Source organism: Phyllopteryx taeniolatus, chromosome 22 (assembly GCF_024500385.1).
Source record: "Phyllopteryx taeniolatus isolate TA_2022b chromosome 22, UOR_Ptae_1.2, whole genome shotgun sequence".
Classification (NCBI taxonomy): Eukaryota; Metazoa; Chordata; class Actinopteri; order Syngnathiformes; family Syngnathidae; genus Phyllopteryx; species Phyllopteryx taeniolatus.
This window is the reverse complement of record NC_084523.1, coordinates 8,603,006-8,622,695: the sequence shown is the minus strand read 5'-3', so window position 1 is coordinate 8,622,695 and position 19,690 is coordinate 8,603,006. Positions and strand designations below refer to the sequence as shown.

General features: G+C 44.9%; 1 protein-coding gene across 6 annotated transcripts in view; it reads right to left on the bottom strand.

Annotated features, from left to right (window-relative positions):
* The window catches only part of magi2a (membrane associated guanylate kinase, WW and PDZ domain containing 2a), a 66,468-nt gene extending 51,574 nt beyond the window's left edge, over positions 1–14,894 (bottom strand). Inside the window, exon 1 of one of the 6 annotated variants that reach the window (XM_061761925.1) lies at positions 14,316–14,894. In XM_061761925.1, coding sequence (XP_061617909.1) covers positions 14,316–14,622 — 307 coding nt within the window. In that variant the 5' untranslated portion in view covers positions 14,623–14,894. Of the gene's footprint in view, positions 1–209; positions 345–14,315 lie in introns of those variants that run through there. The other 5 variants (XM_061761924.1, XM_061761923.1, XM_061761927.1 and 2 more) reach the window with 5 other exon arrangements.
* Between the last annotated feature and the right edge of the window lie 4,796 nt (positions 14,895–19,690).

Genomic DNA, 19,690 nt, shown 5'->3' with positions numbered 1-19,690 from the left:
GCAAACATGCACTCCTCCATCAGAGACAAACTAATTTGCGGCATTCTAATGAAGGAGACCCGAATTATAGAGCGCATCTGCGCCTCAGTCCAACGCGGCGAACAGCGCACGAATGGCCAATTTGCATTTGCATGAGAAAAGACGAGCCGGGCGACCGATCTGCATGCTGAAAATCACAAGCACGTTAACACGACACACTTAAACGGCACCTCTCTTCTGTGGTCAGTGTCCTTCTCTCCACAGGTTTCCCGATGGGAGTTATCGCCACTGGCGGGAAGGCGACGGCGGATCTCTCCCGCTGCGTTTCGCCGGTCGCCCAACTCAATCTATGCTCGCTGCAATCGAGCTGCGACCAGCCGAGTACCCACCCCCCCCCCCCACCTCGCACCGCCTCACACTGTGTTTGTGTGTGTGTGTGTGTGCACTCCACAAAAGGAGCTGAAATGCGAGAGCGTGGAAAAAAAGGAGTGACAGGGAAGCGGCGAGGAGAGGAAGTGAGGGAGAGCGACTGCTGATGATGCTTCGGGAGCGCGAGACGATCACGCTGGGAGAATCGTCTTCTCCAAGATCCCAGATGCAGACGCTCCCCCTGTCCACCAGCCATGGTACTACATCAGTTTCTGTTGCGTGTCAGCTTAACGTCTCGACTTTATCCCGCTGTCAACATTTACTCCAAAAGTCGTTCCGACCAAAGGACAACAAGATTTTCAGCAATTTCCAACTTGTGTTAATGTTCCTGCTGCTATATGGTGGTTCATCGCTCCTGCTATATTGCAGCTTTTCGTTTGTTGTTGTTTTTAAGATAACAGAACAGGCAAGTCGGAATTGAGTAATTTCGTTTATCAAATGAGTAATTGAACATGATTTGGGGGTGGTGCTGTGTCGATGTTGGTGCACAATGGTATACCATCCCAACTTGAACAATGTGATGTTTGGTAACTCAAGTAAACTGGTGTGTTTTTGAGTTCCTGAAAAACGCGAGAATTCCGCCTAAAAGCGACGAGATGCCTGTGAATTCACAATTTCTGTGTATCCTCTGTTTTATATGTGTTGCGACTCTGTGTTAAAGTAGCAGTTGTTTAAAAGTTTATAATTCCCATAACATTATGCTAATTTGCATGCCGTTTTGAATGGTATGTTAGCATTAGGATAGTGAGACTTTTGGAGTTTATACAATGTTCAATTCTCTTGTGTCAGTTTTATAGTAAACTTCAACTGGGAATGACAAATAAATGTTAATGCAAGCACACGTCGCCTCTTTTTCGGAGAACTGTGCAAGCGAGAGGGTCTTACAATTTTCCATTTCAGGAGCGCAAGAGAATGAGAACAAGCGTTAAGGAATACTTCCAGTTAAATGTGTTTCAGGCATGTGGGAGGAGTAAAATGAATGAAAGAAAATCGTTTTTTTATACGGTTTCTCTACATCGCAGTTATTCACTTAATCCAGGTGGATCTGGAACATATCCCCTGCGATAAACACGGGTTCACTGTTATGCAAGCGCCAATGCTTTTACTTCCAGTGAAATAACAAGAGTCAACTTTGAAAATCGGTACTTGCTTTCCTGAAGCAACTGGTGCACATGACTCCGCAGATGATGAAGCATTCCAAGGATGGAAAGACCCATGAGCAGCCACACTGGCCGTTTTCTGATTAAATCCATTGCACTTGGGAGGAAAAGAATGTACACCCTTTTCTGGGATCGGGAGGTGCCGCAAGGCAAATCCCCCCTCGGGGAGACAAACCCAGAAAGAAAACAGCCTGCTCGGAAGTCAAAAACAAGCGAACAGCTGGTTCCTCAGGAGGGGGAATAAATGTGCTAATAGCTAACTAGTTAGGATAGTCATAAATTCGGACGGACTGCAAAATAACCAGAATGTGTCTGGTCCCTGGGAGTAGGGTCTCCATTAAATTTGGTTGTTTACATGTGTAGGAGTGGGCTTTGCAAAGACGGTAGCCTGAACTTCACTTGAACCTTCAAGATAAAAGCAGGTGACTACAACAGCTACATTAATATGTGCATTCGAGTAGAAAGGTGGCCATGAAGCGGCTAGCGATTCTTTTTGAAAAGCTAAACAGCATGGCTACATAAAGAAACAACCTCAGGTGTCCAAAGATGAACACACCCGAGCTTATAAGCAGGAATACTTGGCTCGAAGGTTGCTGCGCATTTTATCTCAACCAAGGCCAAACTACAGACCGGACCGAGACTTTTAGGTAAAAGTTGAGGCTTCGGAATTCAGGGAGAAGCTAAAGCTGAGGATTCGGAGGATGGAGAGCATTTAATTCCTGGATCGTCGTTGACACTTGGTAGGTCACTTAAAACCGCATCGACCCCCAAATATCATATCATTGATTGTGGTCGGACCGCTTCAAAACACTGCTGCATGAAGGCTTTGCTGTCTTTGTCATCGAATTTCTCTATCTGTCCTCCTTCTGTTACACCTCCCCTTTGGCTTGTTTGGATAATTGGACAAGAAACCTAATCCCCAAAACGGGGAAATACTTGGTTACTCAGCTGTCATTTACATGTCATGAATTTAACGCGGCTGAAAAATGGGCAGTCCATGGCTGTTTTAACGATGTGTCGGTTTTCAGGGATCGATCCCGGGCTCTTTTTTTGTGGGTTCTTCGACTTACTCCCATAGTCCAAAAGAAGCACCCTGTAGATGGCAAATTGTTTTCTGTAGAATTATTTCTTCTCGCAAACCGCAGTATCAGAGACGGCAAATTTGCGGGTCAACTTTGCCCATCAACTCAGACCCTGTTACACAGAACAGCCTGACGGGAAAACGCCAGTGCAAAGCCTAATTTAATGGTCACTGTTGGGCTTTTGTAGCCCCGAGCCATGGCTTTCCACAGAATTCCACTGTAAGTTGTTTCTTCAGCCCCTATCACACAGTTTCCGCAAAAGAGATGGGCTTTTGTCACCCAGTCACCTCTGGTAATATCTTGGAAAACCCCGCAAAATCGGAGTTGCAGTGTCGGCCCTTTTCACACAGTTCAGAAAAAACTGCTCTGTTGCTAACATTCAAACTAACCTGATTGATTTTTGCTGCGTTAAGTAGAGTTTCTGTATGTGGTAAATTGAATACAGTAACATTTCAATATGAGTGAACTGTTGCCTCACGTTCACTGAGGGGTAAAATTCCATTCACTTCTGAGGAGGATCGACCTCCAGCTGTCAAAGTGCCTCTTCGCCGCCATTTGAGGACACAGCGAGTAAGAGTCGCAACCAGGTATGATGAAGGGCGAGCGTGGGGCGCGGCGCAGTGCGGTTGCCGTGATGACGATAATACACCTGTCACAGTGAAGACGAGGCTGGAGGAGTTGGGTATAAAGAAACCGGAAAGATGCTTGGAATACACTCCCGTTTAATGTAGTCCAACGCCAGCAATTGACTCATAGAACTTGGCAATGTCACTGAAGTGAGTGATTTATAAAAACAAGGCTTCAAGGTAGCAAAGATCCTTCACTAATGTTGTGGTGAAGCTGTCACAGCGGCAACGCTCACTTCTCATTATTATCTCGCTCAGGGCCCTTTTTTTAATTGAACTCATCCAGCCAAAGCTCAGCACCGCTGCAGTCTGCTGAGCTCAACGCCGCCGCCAATGCGCGCCGACGGACGGAAGGAAGTGTCCCAAACGTAGCTCTCGCTGTTTGTTGTTTTTATGTGCTGCTAAAAAGGAATGATGGCTTAGCATAGTGAAACGCCAGATAAGTAAATCTGTATTTCCAATGAGGAAAACATCTCTGATAATGCCTGAATCCATTACAGCGGTTGTCTGATCAGATGCTAAGTAAGCATGGTCTGCTATGATAACATAGTAGCTATAATAATAACAAATTAGGCGGACATGTCTATCATAACAGGACGCAAGAAAAGTCTCAAGGACCCATGTTTGAAATAGAAACAGGATGGTGGGCATTTTAGTGTGAAACAGCCTTAATTGGAGAACATTTTAAGACTTGAAAGAAAAGAATTTGTCCCCAGGATGCAAAAAAAAAAAGTCTCAAGGGCCCATGCCTGACGTTGAACAGTAAATCGAACAATTTGGTTTGAAGCAGCCAAATTCCAGGGTTCGTACTTTCCTGAACTCGCTGAGAAAACCGCCCAAATGACACCCGATTGGAACTTGCAATTGAGACATTGGGGCGACGCTACAATTCCGAAGCTTTTTGCCTAAGCCGTCTAATGTGGGCGCAGCGTGACTTAAAGAGCTTTTCGAGCATACGCAAATACCATGCCAATACACCCCCTAGTGGACGTTTGGGGGATGATACCAGCGAATTTTGATTTGATGCACATTTATGGCCATGCCAACACATCATTTCTTGAGTCTTCCATGAAAACGTCCTACATTTTGAAATGTTCAGAACCAGTAGTACCAGTGGTGACCCGTCGCTAACGTTTTGTCCCATGTTCCGTGACACACTCAAAACTAAATTTATCCAGTCTAGCGTTTAAGGAGATGCGCCATTTCTCCAGTACGGACCCAGTGACTGCCACAGTTATTATTGCTTCGACAAGCGCCTCCTCGCCGCGAGTGTCAAAACAGGCACCACGCTCGGCCAATCAAGCGCCCCGATGCCCAATTGAACTTGGCAGTCTGACTCTAGATCACAGCAAAGTCTCAAATGCCAGGATGGACCAAAACACACTCAGTGTCGCGGTTGCTCCACAGGCGGCCACGTTGGTGCCTGCAGTGCATCATTAGATGCTCGGTATCTGGGACAGAGCGAGAAAGGTCACAAAAAGCAGAGTCGTGCAAATCAACCCATTGCCATTTACACAGCAATGAACTATGCAAATGTCATTAAAGTTTGCGGTTTTAATGTAAATGTCCTCCGAAAGACATTTTGAATCACGGTAACCAAACTTTGTATTTTCTGTCAACAACTAGACTTTTCTGATGCGAGTCCAGACAGCGACTGCAGAAAAATCAACATTAAATTGAGCTACAATACCACATTTCTTGTCTTCATACAAAGTGCCGAAATTGGCACGCAAACAGTCACGACAAAAACAAACAAACAAACAAACAAAAAATCACAATACAGCGCTTCGGCTAACAAAAAGTGATACATCCCCATGTTTTAGCCGAGACATCAGCCACCGTCATTTTTTTGGGTGAGGACAAAACCGATTTCTGCCGCTTTGCAAAGACACTGAGTCACTCCAGAAAAATCAACATGGAAACAGGCCTGCTCTGTTTTGCCAGTAATGACTGTGCACAGCGTCGCATTGATTTTGTTTTTTTCCGTTGCTTGTGAGAAGAAGCCAATAAATGTGTCACCGGCTTCATGCGTTCGGCTGGGGTAGATGCTTGGTGTTTAACACAATCGTTATCACGAAGAGCAAAACAATTCCCAAAACAAATAGTCGAAAACCATACGATATCGACTGGACTTGAGGACAAACAGCTCCATATATTTAAGGGCGGATGCAAACTTCCTTGGACAGCTCTCCGAAAAAGTGGATGACCAGCATCCCGTCACCCCCCCACCCCGATGCGCCGCAGCCGAGCGGGAAGACGCGGCGTGACATGCAATCGAGCGTGGCGCGCCCCCGCCCCCTCCGCCCCTGACTCCACTTTGAGCACCGCGCAGTCCATCAGCATCAACGTCAGAGACGGCGTAAACGTCGCTAGACGGGGCGGCCGGTGGCCTGAAGTTAGAAAATGAAGCCAAACGTCCATTAGACCGGCGCTTCCCAAACACATTACCGGAATGTTCTTTGGAAAATTATCCAATTTGACTAATTGGTATGAAAAGAATTATTCATCCTAAATAATGTATCTTAGTTCATCCATCTATGCCGGTGACATATAGTGACAGGCAGAACAATTAAATGCTAGATGGCAAAGTACGGACGTGTCATTGATGGCCATTCAATTTGGAGCCTCAACTTTGAAAAACGATTTTCATTACGTTATAGTTTCTGTGTAAAAAAACAACAACAAACAAATTCAGACGACACGCGTGAGCGATTTCAGCATTGACACGTGCAGGTTTTTGTGATATATGGGATATTATTGTTTCTGTTGGTAATATATCGGACAAACTAATGAGATATTTTGCCAATGACAAAATGAACATGTACACGTCTCCACGTCCACTAACAACACAGGCTAAACTTCGATCCTTCCCAACATAAAAAGATTTACTGTTGCATCTCTCAGTCGAGATGCAACATACTTCCTTGACACCAATTACTGGGCATTCCTATTTAGAAAGGGCTTTGGTGGCATCTTGTGGCAAAGTGTTAAGTTTTTTCAGCAAATAACGAGGAACAACGTCCACAGGAAAAAAAATTACAAATAAAAAAACGTGAATAGGTGAATTTGTAAATAGTGAACTGCAACTACGAAGGGGAGAGTGGAAGCTTCAAACACTTCAGTGTCCGCAAATGGCTCCCCGATAAGCGACGTTATTTATATGCAGATGAAATCAATATTGATGCGCTGCCCCGCTTGGAACTGGCCTTTGTCACTTTGCCGGAGCATGGCCAAAAGGGGGTGATGCATGCTGGGAAAGCAGACAGACAGAGCGGTGACTCCCCCCCCCCCCCCGAATGAGCTTTCACTTGCGACAGCTCTTATCTCGCCACACTGTTTTCATTAGCACCTCGTGCTAATTGAGTCAGCGGGCTCATTATGCAAAGAGCCACTGGGCTTTTTAAACATCCAAACCAATCACATCGACTGTTATTGATTGACAAGTGGACCACGATTAGGGCAAAGCCGAATTTCAAACGAGCTTGAAACCCCCAATTTGAAAGCCTGACCCAATCCCAACACAGGTTGGACGCGCACGGCATTAATCAAACATTTATGCGGCGTTGAGAGCTTTTTTGAGATTCGGTCGCTGAAACAATTCCTCTTGACTAGTGTGCTCCATTTTCAGGTGAAGGCTATTTTTGCACGCAGGTGCAGGCTCGTGTAACAGGAGAGCACGTGAGAGCACCACAAATGCAAAGTGTGTGTGTGTATATGTGTGTTAAAAGTCAAAGTGGTGCAGTTAATTGATCGTGAGGAATGTGGCCAATCATGTGGAAGTTGATCAAGCAATTGTGTCAACAAGGTTATTCCGTGTAATAGAAAGTATCGTTGGCAGGTTAGTTCTCTCTCCTGTCGGCCGCGTCCAGAAAGTTGAAAACAACGAGTGCTCGCCACCTCACCTGTGTACAACATGACGTCCCACCTGTGTACAAGACTTCGCAAGCACGGCGCCGGGCAATCGTCTGCCGAGTATTTCCCGTAGCTGAATGATGACAAACAATCTCTGGGACTATAAGCTGCTCGTTTGTGGACTAATTGAGCCGTTGCGTCCCGAACGCGGCGGCGGCGGCGACGACTACAGGCGAGCAATTAGGATACAGATGTCGCACAAGCGGCGGGCAAACACTCGCCTCGGGTAATTGGCGCCGACAAGTTGGACTCGGAGGGTGAGCGCAGGCCGTCTGAGACGTGGCGACGGCAAAATAACTCACTTTTATGGCTGTCAGTCCTTTTCCAGCGCAGTAATTTTATATTGGATTTACTATACGGGCCATTTACTTTTAAAGCGGGACACCTGTGTGGCGACTGCAGGGATTTATTTGTCGGACGGGGCGCCGCTTCTATACATGCACGGGGTTGTGTACAAGACCATTAGAAGCACGGACCTGCCTTTTCAACCTGAATTCGAAGATTTGTTCCATGAAATTGTATTTTGTAGCATTTCTCTTGGCTGCGCTGCTTCCCGTACATGGATGTGAATGCTTTTTTTATTTATTTATTTTTTGTCCAATCAGATTTCAGCCTCCATGCGGCGCCATGTCAGTGTAATCACAATCAGTCGCGCTAGCTAACAGCAATGGAACTGTTTCTTTAACCAATCAGATTTGAAATTCGTCCTCACAGGGCCACCGCGCTGGCCCTCCATGACGTCAGCATTTTTACGTCCTCCGATTGGCTGGCCTGAGGAAAAATTCTTACAGCCACTAGTGGACACAAACTACGAGATACTTGAATAGGTTCAACGCTGTGGTTTTTGGTTGAACTGAAGTAGGTTACATCGTGAAGAAGGCACTTTCTGCGCTTTGAATAATTAAGATTAGCTAAAAGTAGCTCTCTGGCATCAAGGGCGGCATCAGTCTGAGAGGAAAGCGCAGCACTCCCGATGTCCTCAAAGTGAACGTCCGTGTTTACAGAGTGAGAGGCTTTGCTCTGCTGCATCAGACAAGACGCCGATTACAGAAATAATCCGAAAATAATGACGGACGCCAATGATGTCGTCACAGGCCGGCTCACGGTTCGTGCGGCACGCCAACGGACTTGGGAGGAGTTCTGGCCGCGGCGTTTATCAGCTCGGCCTGTACGCGGCCGACAAACCGCACTCGACATCGCCTTTGACGGCGTTTCGCCGCGCAAGCCTCCGTCACGGCCGCTCTGTAAGCTCCTTCAGACGTGATTGAGCGCACACACAAACCACACTACGTCGTTAACCCCCCCGTCCCCACGCCCCCCTCGGAAGCAAATTAGACATTTCCACGAGGACGGATGCCGCGGGGATGCGGAGGCGGTGCGCTAATAAAACATAAATAAGACATTCACTGGAGAATTGGGATACATGGATGCGTCTGCTCCAGTCTGGTGAGGCTTTGTAACACTTGCCTCACAGGCGTTCTTTGCGTTTGGGAGCAACGCTAAAAACTTTACCGCGGAAGTGATCAATTCTCGTACGTCACGTTGCATTTGAGGACTAAACTGATTTACTACCGCCGAAAGAGCTTTTTTCCTCCATTTGCGGGAACACTTGAGAAACACTTTTGCGGACACGCCCGTCCGGGTACAAATGAAGACGTAGTCCAGTACCCAGAAGTATGTCAGCAAATTCACATAAAGTGTGAGTCCCTTCGCAATAAACTGATGAACTACCGCTGAAAAAGAGCTTTTAGCTTCAGCCTGTTTGCGAGTTAGTAACAGGATTTCTCGAGAGATACAGAATGTCTGCCATTTTTTGAACAAAATCTATGGACGGCTGTGGCAGCGACCAAAAACGAACCCATCGAGTTCCAAATCAAATCGAGATATACACCCAGGACCCAGAACTAAAGTCACTACATTCATAGTATCAGTGCTACAAATTCACGTACGAGACTGAGAAATTCCTTTCGGCTGCCGTTTTGTACGCAATTTTGTGGACGCGTCTGGCACAGATCATGGAAGAACCCTTGAAGTGTCGGCGCACATCTGAATAAGGACGTAGACCCAGGATGGCAGCGAACCACACACACACACACACACACACACACACACACACATCCTCGTGACAAATTTGTTTTTGTTTGCCGTTTTTTAATTGGTTAGCTAAAAGGATTACGCACAACTTTTTTGTTTGCAATGATTCCGTTGTTTTTTTTTCCATTTGTTATTTCCCAAATTTCGGTACAAGTCACATTTATATCATTTATATAAATGCCGTGTTCTTCTGGCTTCTTGCTGGCTAAAACAACCTTTGGACTAGAGGTTACAGTGCCACCTGTTGCTTTGGCATGCAATTCACAGACTGCGATTTCTTTGGGCTAGGTCTTTCCCCCCCCCAAAACCAGTAGAGTGAACCTCGACTTTTTGGCCTGCAGAGTGAGGTAAATACTCATATAGGCACTTGAGAAAAACTAGCAAGACATAGACAACAACCACTTGCCATGTTAAATATGCACACAGCCAATCAGTGGAAGCTGTTGTATTGTAAACATGCGGTACCACAAAGGCATCTTGTGAAGTCAAGAGGCGACGAGAGCCCCCCTCCGATCGCTCTTGAGCGCCCACCCCTCGGGCTTCATCATCGCACCAAGCCCACCCGTGAGCCTCGCCGCCACATTATGGAAATAAATGGAGATGGCCGGATCCAAACAGCCAACCGCCTCGGGCCGGCGCCGGGGAGCCGTTAAGCAGAGAGCGTCGCGTGAAATTCCGAAGTGTTAGGCCGCCTGCTTGGCGAGCGGGTAGGAGAAACGCTCGCGCTCCGCGACAATACCGCGACGGCACGCGCCGTGAATTCAGAGCAGCTCGGCTCCAAATTTCACGTCGCCGTTCATCATGTCTCATCTGCATACATAATTCAGAACCAAGCTCAAGCACACTCGCGGCACTAAAACAACTCAACTCGTGACTGACTGTTTGAATTTTCCTCAAATATGTGCGGCAAAAAAAATTGAAGTCCAAGTTACTTTGATTGGCCGCTTGGTTTGGTTGGCAGTCGGTTGGCTGCAGAGGTTAAGGGCGCCAAGACAACAAAACTTCGACATTAACACATACTACCAGATATTTTGGGGGGGCTTGACAACTTTTCAGGGGGACTGAAGCCCCCATAAAATAACCCTAGCGACGCCACTGGCTGGTCGGTTGGTTTGATAGGTCAAGTGCTTACAAGTTCCCTGCAGGTTGAAAATCTTATTTCTCCTTGTGTCCACGTAGCTGAGGAAGGTTTTTGTGAGTGTGTTCTTTGACTGACAAGCAGCTGCGAATGAAAATGCAGTTTTGCTTCTCCGCTGGCAGCAGCAGCACAAACTTTGCATTCTGCAAGCACGGCGCTACATTTTCTTGTTTACAAGCTGCCTTTTGTGCCTCTTCTCTTCATTTCGAAGAGAGCTGGAACTGCCTCATTGATTTAAGCTAACGGGAAAAGGCAAGACGGAATGTCAAAATCCCAAAAGCTGTTGTTGCTTTTCCCCCTCCCGGCGAGGTCGCGCCACGGGAAACAAGACGGCGGATGAACGACGCTTTCATTTTGACGCGTCGCCCCCGACCGGGCCAGAATCGATGTGATCATTCCGCCATGTTTCACCGCGAAACAAATCAGGCAACAAAAGGGAGGCGCTGACAAAACAAACAAAGATGGGACTTATGGTGACTTTTCCCGCCTTGCGCCCTGCCGTCGAGCGCTTATTAAGGATTTTCCAGCCCACGGCGGTCTATTGATGAATCGACTCAGCGTGGAATAGATCATCCTTGTACGTCCTGAAACTTTTTTGCGAGGCCATCTGGAGGCCAAGGGAAAAACTATCAATCAAAGGAGAGCCCGCAAAGCTTTTCTTGTGGAGGTTTGGGGGACGTCGAACATTTACAACGCACGTTGTGACGAATAGAAAAGTGAGTAAAGACAAAGTTTCACATCAACATCGAAGATTGAATGCGTTGTAGGGGAGCGCTGCTGCCTCTTGAGGAAGGAGGTGGTACTGCACAAAAAGTGGGGAAACGCTTCATTTGCATTTTCTGTCGTTTGTATTCGGGCCAAACTGAAAAGGAAATAGAGAGATTGTGAGAAACTGTTTATGCTTGTAAGAGTACAACTTTCTATCTCTTAATATTCCTTACGTTAAATTTTAACTTTTTCTCTCATAATATTAGGAATTTATTTACAGCCCTTTTCTTGTAAAATTACATTTTGATTGTAATAATACAACTTTTATCCTCATCGAACTATGGATAGTTTTTTTTTTTTTTTTTTTTTATTAAAAATTGCAGAATCTGGGACTTCCCCCCCCTAATTTTTTTCTGCTTTTTCTTTTTGAGACTTTTTCCTCTTTTGTGTGGAATTCACATATTTTTCTGAAAAAAGAAAATCAATGTTTTTTTCTAGAAATTCAGACATTTATCTTGAAAAATTTGACATTTTCCCATGAAACTTCGACTTTTTTTCCCTTTGGAAATCTGGATATTTTTCTTGTAAAATAGTTAACGTTCATTTGATTCTTTTAATTTATAGCAATATCTTTTTACTTTGAATTATAACACATTTTTGCTCATAAAATGATTTACTTCATAACATTAAAACTATATTCTCATATAAAATCAATATTTCTGGAAGAATTCTCACTATATTCCTTATAAAGTAAAATATGACACTTTCCTCAGAATAATCCAATTTAATTTTCATTCAATTGAGACTATATAGTATTGTGACTTTTCTCTGTACCATGTTGCAACGTTATTGCCTTTCAATTCAGACTATTCCTCATACCTGGGAGGTTGAACTTGGGGAATAAAAGGGAAACGTTGTCTCCATGTGAATTGTGTTAAGGCTCATTAAATCCAATCAGACTGCCTGGAGATGAGTCATCATTGGCTGCTGACACACGGGGCCCGTCGGAGACGTTTATGACTGGAAGCGTCAAGGAATCGAGCGCAGACAGAAAATAAAAAGGCAGGGAATAATTCTTCATGTCGTCTTTGATGGAATTCCGTCTTGACACTTGCGTGTTTGAGCCGTCACAGACGCGCGCTGGAAGTTGAGGGGATTAAAACTGTCAAATAAAAGCTATTAAACCTGTAAAAAAAAGTCAAACCTGTCACCATTGTGGGCTAAAGGAGGTGAGGGAACAGATCTATGTGCGGTTGCATGTTCTGCAATGATCTTATAGTCTTTTTGTCTCATTAGCACTTGCGCAGAATTTGCCATCTAAAACTGGAATACAGTAGAAAATGACTATCAATGCACGTCAACGGTCCGACTGCAACACCGGCTTCCGTGCAGAGGATGGAATCTCGTCCTCTTTTGTGTGCGCACAATCGGTCCGGCTTTGCTATTGTCGTGCGCGACGGCGGCGCAGTCCGGGCTGGCGACGCCCTCGCGGGAACAACTTCAGCGCCGAAAATGCCATCCGACCGCGCTCGACGCAGGCTGGCATCGGGAAGCGGAGAAGGTAGAAGGCCGCCGGGGAGCGTGAAAAAGATCGGAAAGAAGCTTAGCGACCGATGACAATGGACGCTTCCACGCTGTAACAATACAGGCATCAACAAAATGGTGGACGCGGCGTTCACTATCCAAGAAGGATAAATAATAAGCACCAGGGAGTCACATGACACTATATGGTCAAAATGAGTCATGTATGGATTAAAATTATCGTTGCATGCCTATCAAAAACATAATCCTAGAATCCAAATTTAAAAAGCTCCAAATTTCCTCACAATTTTGTCCTCATAAAACACCAGCCGCAATTTTAGGTACACCTGCAACTCATCTAATAATAACACACTTGACAAGCTTGTGACTCAACTATCACAAGAGTGTGAAGGAACGCCGGGGCGCCATTAAGATGCACTTGAGAACAACAATTCTGCAAACATGATCAACTCAAGGCCTTGTTTCCTGTGTGTACTTTTTGACATTGTTGCGCTACGAAATAAGGTTGAAAAATATTCGGAAAAGCTCTCAGCAAACACAATAATATACATATTTGTCATGTGCAGTTCGACCTAATAAAGTTACCAGTACACCAAAGACAAACATAATTAATATGCACATAAATATACACTTCATAAACATTATTACTCTTACTTTCATGGCTGCGTGAGTCAACTTGTGGATTGCTTATTTTCTGAGTCCCTCAAACGCAACACACTCACACACTTAGCATCAGCACCTAGCATCACAAAGACGTCTAAAAAGCATCTTTTAGCATCAACAACCAAACAAAAACAACTCCTCAGCAGATAAGACTGAAAACAACTTTATTTAACAGTTTTTTTTTGTGTAATGTTAAAAAAATTTGCACTTCTCGCAACAATTTTAATGAAGTTAACTAATAACATGTTTAAGTGTGCTACTTACCTTGTTTGACAGTGTTTGCGTGACAGTAATTGTTTATTTTCTGACTGCCAAGAACACAACACGCTCCCTTCGTGGCCACACTTAGCATCAGCACTTAGCATCACAAAACACGCCTAAAAACACATTTTAGCCAAACTAACTACACTTAAAACAACTCATTTAAGCAGTTTTATATTGCTTTTAGGTAATAACGGCACTGATGGCTTCACGTTTATCGAAGAATCAAATTGTCAACTTACCTTGTTGATACGTTTGAGCGACAGAAATGATTTATTTTCTAACGGCCACGAACGCAACACACCCCCTTCACCGACGAAAGTGAGCATCAGTACCTCGCATCACAAAACGTCTAAAAAGCATCTTTTAGCACCAACAACCGGAAAAAAAAACTTCATGCAGCAATTTCGTCTTTGTTTTATGTAAAAATGGCACCGGTACTAACACTTTTGGGAAAAAAAAAAGTTCATTAGAACAACGGTTAAGTGAGATGTTTAAAAGTTTTGAGTGACAATTGTTTATTTTCTGACTCCTCCGAAGGCAACACGCCCCCTTCACTGACCAAATTTAGCATCAGCGCCTAGCATGACAAAACACGCGTAAAAAGACATTTTAGCCACAAAAACTTCAGGAAAAACAGCATAAGTTGCGTAGACAAGACTTGAAACAACGTATTTGAACGGTTTTAAGATTATTTGATAAGAATGGACTTTTCACCCACCTTGTTTGACACACTTGAGTCTGACGGGCTCTTTGCTGTGCCTCATCACCGCCATCACATCCCGGCTGGTGAGCCCAGCCACCGGCGTGTCGTTGACCTCCAGCAGCAGCTCTCCGGGACGGAGGCTGCCGGAGAGGCACGGCGCTCCACCCGGGGGAAGCTCGCCCACGATTGGGAAGTGTCCGTGCTCCGCGCCGCCGCTCAGCAGCTCCAGCGAGGCCAGCTGCCCCTCCGCGTTCCGGCCGAGGACACTTTCGTGGACTCTGTTGCTCCAGTGGTGGGTCCTCCGTTTCAGGCTCCTGGACATGGCGAGTTCCGGCGAACTTTGAGGGTCCCCCACCCCCTCCCCGGGGAAGGCTCACTGCTGACCGTTACTTGAGTCCATGTCCTCGCCTCCGTGCAGCAGCTGGATCATCGGTCTGCGTGGTGCGTTCACTGGTCTCACCTTGTGGTGCGTTCGCGAACTCTCTTCAAGGTAGGACTTTACCAAAATACGGAAGACTGGTGTCGATAGATTAAAGTTTGTATTATGACAGCGTGTGCTGTATGTTTTAACCTAGTAGATTAACAAACTATATGAGTGTATAATTGTTTTCAATATGGTGACGATTTTTTTGGGGGGGAGGGTGACATTCAACAGTTCACTAGCAAATTTCCCTATAAATAGTCATTACAATTATTCTAAATTGAAATAAATAATTCGTACTCGTAACTTCTTCCGACTGTTTTTCGCACCAAATGTAATATTTATATTGTAAACCTGGTCATTTCTTTGTTCTTGTCTTTTTTGATTGCATGTTTAAAATAAAAAGTTTAATCAAAAATGCATGATGCTTTGGTTGTTGGTTTGATGTTTTAGTGTTGTTCTTGCATTTTGTATCCCCCCCCCCTTTGGTTTGTGTTTGTCTCCATATAAAACAGAGCAAACGTATAGTTTTCAACAGTAAATTGGAATGTACAAATTTTAAAACTGCTCAATTAAAAACAACTTAAAATAATATAAACTGATTTGGGACACGATAATGATTTCCAAAATTGTTCGTTAAATTAAAAACGGATTGTCACATCAAAACTCTCAAAACTTGAATATTTCCGAGGGTGACCTGAAGGCAGCACCCTGATCCCAACCAGCGTGACTGACCCGGATGTGAAGGCTGTAAGAAGACAAGAAGTTTTTTTTTCTTTCTCAAATCCATCTTTCCTTCCATGGAAAAAAAACACAGCAGAGAAAAAAGGGAGAATCTAGCCCGAGTTGCTTCATTTCCACTGACATGGCAACCGAGACGGTTGTTTACCCTGCTGTCATGCTTCTTCTTCCCTTCCTAATTTGACATTTCACCAGAAAATTGTCATAATATTGTAAGAACTATAACATTGTGAATATATGGGGATATCATTAAGATGTGATTGTACAATTATGGAAACGTTACAGAGAAATCTGAATGTACTCTAATTTTCGATTATTCGAAGGGTTAACCACTTCCAGCACAATAAACTAGAAAGTAAATTATTGGTGAGAACATTACTTTTTTTTTTTTTTTTTTTAACTTTCTCCAAAGAATTATCACCATCGTTTGGATTTGATTACAAAGATACATCACTACAAGGTTGTTACTCCGCATTGCGCCATGATCATTATTTTTTCTTTCATGATTGGATGGACTCAATCAAGTGTTCTTCATAAACGCAATGAAAGGTGAGAAAATCAGAATAAGGCCTACACATCCCAAAAATGAGGGTGAGAGAGAGAGGGGGGCAGGAATTCTGGAGCGAGGACAGGAATGCAAATAAGAGCACTCAGCGGCCACTTCAATTTGTTCAGAATCAGAATCAGAATCATCTTTATTTGCCAAGTATGTCCAAAACACACAAGGAATTTGTCTCCGGTAGTTGGAGCCGCTCTAGTACAACAGACACTTTGGAGACATAAAGACATTGACAAAAAACAACAACAAACAACAATTGTGCAAAAAGATGCAGAGTCCTCAGTTCGAATGGCTAATATCGCAATAGTCCGGTGCAATGACCATTGTGCAAAGGGCACTGAGACTTCAGGGAGTGTATGCGGTTTAAAGTGACGAGTAGTGCGATAATCTGGGACAATGGTTGTGCAAAGGTTACAGATACTCCTCAATCAGTGTGCAAATGGAGCAGATGCTACTCTGGCATGAGTGGCCACTATATGCAAATAGTGCAGCACGGCGAGACAACTACAGTGAGTGCACGAGTAATACATAATACAGAAATGTGACAACGAACTCAAGTCAAAAAATTGCCAGCTTGTTGTAATGGAATTGTAAGTTAGCTGTTTAAGAAGTTGATTGCAAGAGGGAAGAAGCTGTTGGAATGTCTACTAGTTCTAGTTTGCATTGATCGGTAGCGCCTACTTGAGGGAAGGAGCTGGAAGAGCTGGTGACCGGGATGGGGAGGGTCCGAGAGGATTTTGCACGCCCTTGTCTTAGTTCTGGCAGCGTGCAAGTCCTCAAGGGTGGGTAGGGGGGTACCGACAATCCTTTCAGCAGTTTTGATTGTCCGTTGCAGTCGGAGTTTGTCCTTTTTTGTAGCAGCACCAAACCAGACTGTGATGGAAGAACACAGGACTGATTCGATGACCGCTGTGTAGAACTGTCTCAGCAGCTCCGGTGGCAGGCCGTGCTTCCTCAGAAGCCGCAGGAAGTACATCCTCTGCTGGGCCTTTTTGAGGACGGAGTTGATGTTGGTCGCCCACTTCAGGTCCTGGGAGATTGTAATTCCCAGGAACTTGAAGGTCTCGACGGTTGACACAAGGCAGCTGGACAACGTGAGGGGCAGCTGTGGCGAAGGATGCCTCCTGAAGTCCACGATCATCTCTACAGTCTTGAGCGTGTTCAGCTCCAGGTTGTGTCGGCCGCACCGCAGCTCCAGCCGCTCCGCTTCCCGTCGATATGCAGACTCGTCACCGTCCTTGATGAGGCCGATGACAGTGGTGTCATCTGCAAACTTCAGGAGTTTGACAGTCGGGTTCGCTGAGGTGCAGTCGTTCGTGTAGCGAGAGAAGAGCAGCGGAGAGAGGACACAACCTTGGGGCGCCCCAATGCTGATGCTGCGTGTGGATGAGGTGGCCTCCCCCAGCCCGACCTGCTGTGTCCTGCCCGTCAGAAAGCTGTAAATCCACTGGCAGATGGCAGGTGAGACGCTGAGCTGGAGAAGCTTGGATGAAAGGAGTTCAGGGATGATGGTGTTGAACGCTGAGCTGAAGTCCACGAACAGGATCCTCGCGTAGGTCCCTGCACTGTCGAGGTGTTCTAGGATGAAGTGCAGTCCCATGTTGACTGCATCATCCGCAGATCTGTTCGCTTGGTAGGCAAACTGCAGGGGGTCCAGCAGGGGACCTGTGACACTCTTGAGGTGGTCCAGCACGAGACGTTCAAAGGACTTCATGACCACAGATGTCAAAGCGACAGGCCTGTAGTCATTCAGACCCGAGATTGCAGGTTTCTTGGGGACTGGGATGATGGTGGAGCGTTTGAAACAGGATGGAAATTCGCACATTTCCAGTGATCTGTTATGGGATGTAACGCGTCAGGAAAAGGACAATAACATCCTCTTTCTCTGCCATTTTGTTTTATCCAGGCTTTAATGACCCTGCAACGAGGCCTGTCGCGACCGCTACATCGTGTCGCCGAGCCGGCGAGGGACTCCCCGGGGCGACATCTTCCGCTGGACTTCCATCTGCTCCCGTTGACTTCCCATCACAGGCAACTCAGCAGACAGGAAGGACGAATGGAGCACTTGTTTATTTTAATCTCCCGGTTACCTTATTTGGCTTGAGAGGATGCAACGAAACAATAGAAAATAGCTGCTTGTTGGATTTGGTGGCAGACAAGGGATCCAGTGGTGACAGAAAAGGATCCAACTTTGTTGACTCTGCAAGAACAGGCAACATAAACGGAACCACAATTTCGAAATTGCTGAGTGTTTTTTTGAGATTTGGTTACTTTTTATTTGGTGACAGAAAATGGATCCAGTGGTGACAGAAAAGGATCCAACTTTGGTTACTATGCAAGAACACTCAACATAAACGGAACAACAGTTTAGAAATTGCTAACTGTTTTTTTTTAATTTGGTGACAGAAAATGATCCAACTTTGGAGACTATGCAAGAACAGTCAACATTAACAGAACAACAATTTAGAAATTGCTCACTGCGTTTTGTTATTTGGTGACAGAAAAGGGATCCAGTGGTGACAGAAAAGGAACCGACTTATAAGTATAAGCACAGTCTACAGAAATGGACCAAAACATTCGAAACACACCTGCTTGTCGGATTTGATGGCAGAAATGGGATCCAGTGGTGACAGAAAATATTTTTTTTTTTTTTTTTTTGGAGGGGACAGTGGGAGGGCTCTAAATGACCCTAAAAGAGGAAAATCATTGCCGGGACGCCCTCGTTTCTCTCCCACCGTTGACACTTTGTGATATTTCATGTTGATTAAGTTTGCGCACCCCCCCCCCCCCCCCCCCCCGACCCCCACCCGCCCGCCCCCGATGCTGCCATAAATCTGCATCACTTTCCATACATCAAATATGAGCGGCCGGGACGCCAGGTGAACGAGTTGGAATTTTGTTTGTCGCTTATTAATCTAAATAAATATTTCTGCCGAGTTGCAATCAAAGCAAATAAGTGTTGAGAAAAAGAAAATGAAATTCGGTTGAGTTACGTCACATTCACGACTGCATGCATACAAAACACTCCACTATCAACATTTTGCACACATTATCATTAATTTATCATGTTGTGAGAAAGTATATTAGCAAAAAATATTTGCACCATCTTCTAAATGGAATTCATGTAAAACAAAGTTTTTATTTTTTATTTTTTAAATAAAACATTTTCCCATATTTGTATTCTGAAAGGTGGAATGTCGCCATCTCTTGGCGAAAATACACCATAGCAGACGGTGCTTAAGATTTTAAACTCGCCTTATAAGTATGCTTTGCGTAAATTGAAGAAACAAATAAAAAAATGATTAAGTATAAATGAATAAATACAGTCAAATAATAATAAAAAAAATACATTATGACGTAATTAAAAGAGAATGGAAATGGAAAAACGGTTTACTTCCGTCCAAAAGCCACAATGGTCTGAAAATGACAATATTTATGAAATAATAAAGAAAAGAGGAAACAATGACATCATACACGACGCCACGAGTCAGCTCGACATCTAAGAAAAAGAAAAAAGGGCAAACTGATCGTGTTTCTCCTGCGCATGCGTAGAAGCCCAACTACGTTTGTCCTTGTTTGGCTCTGCAGTTTCTATGGAAACGCTTGTCCCACACGTCATCACCCAGTGGGCGTGCCTTCAGCGGTTGAAACAGCAACAACAAAACACCA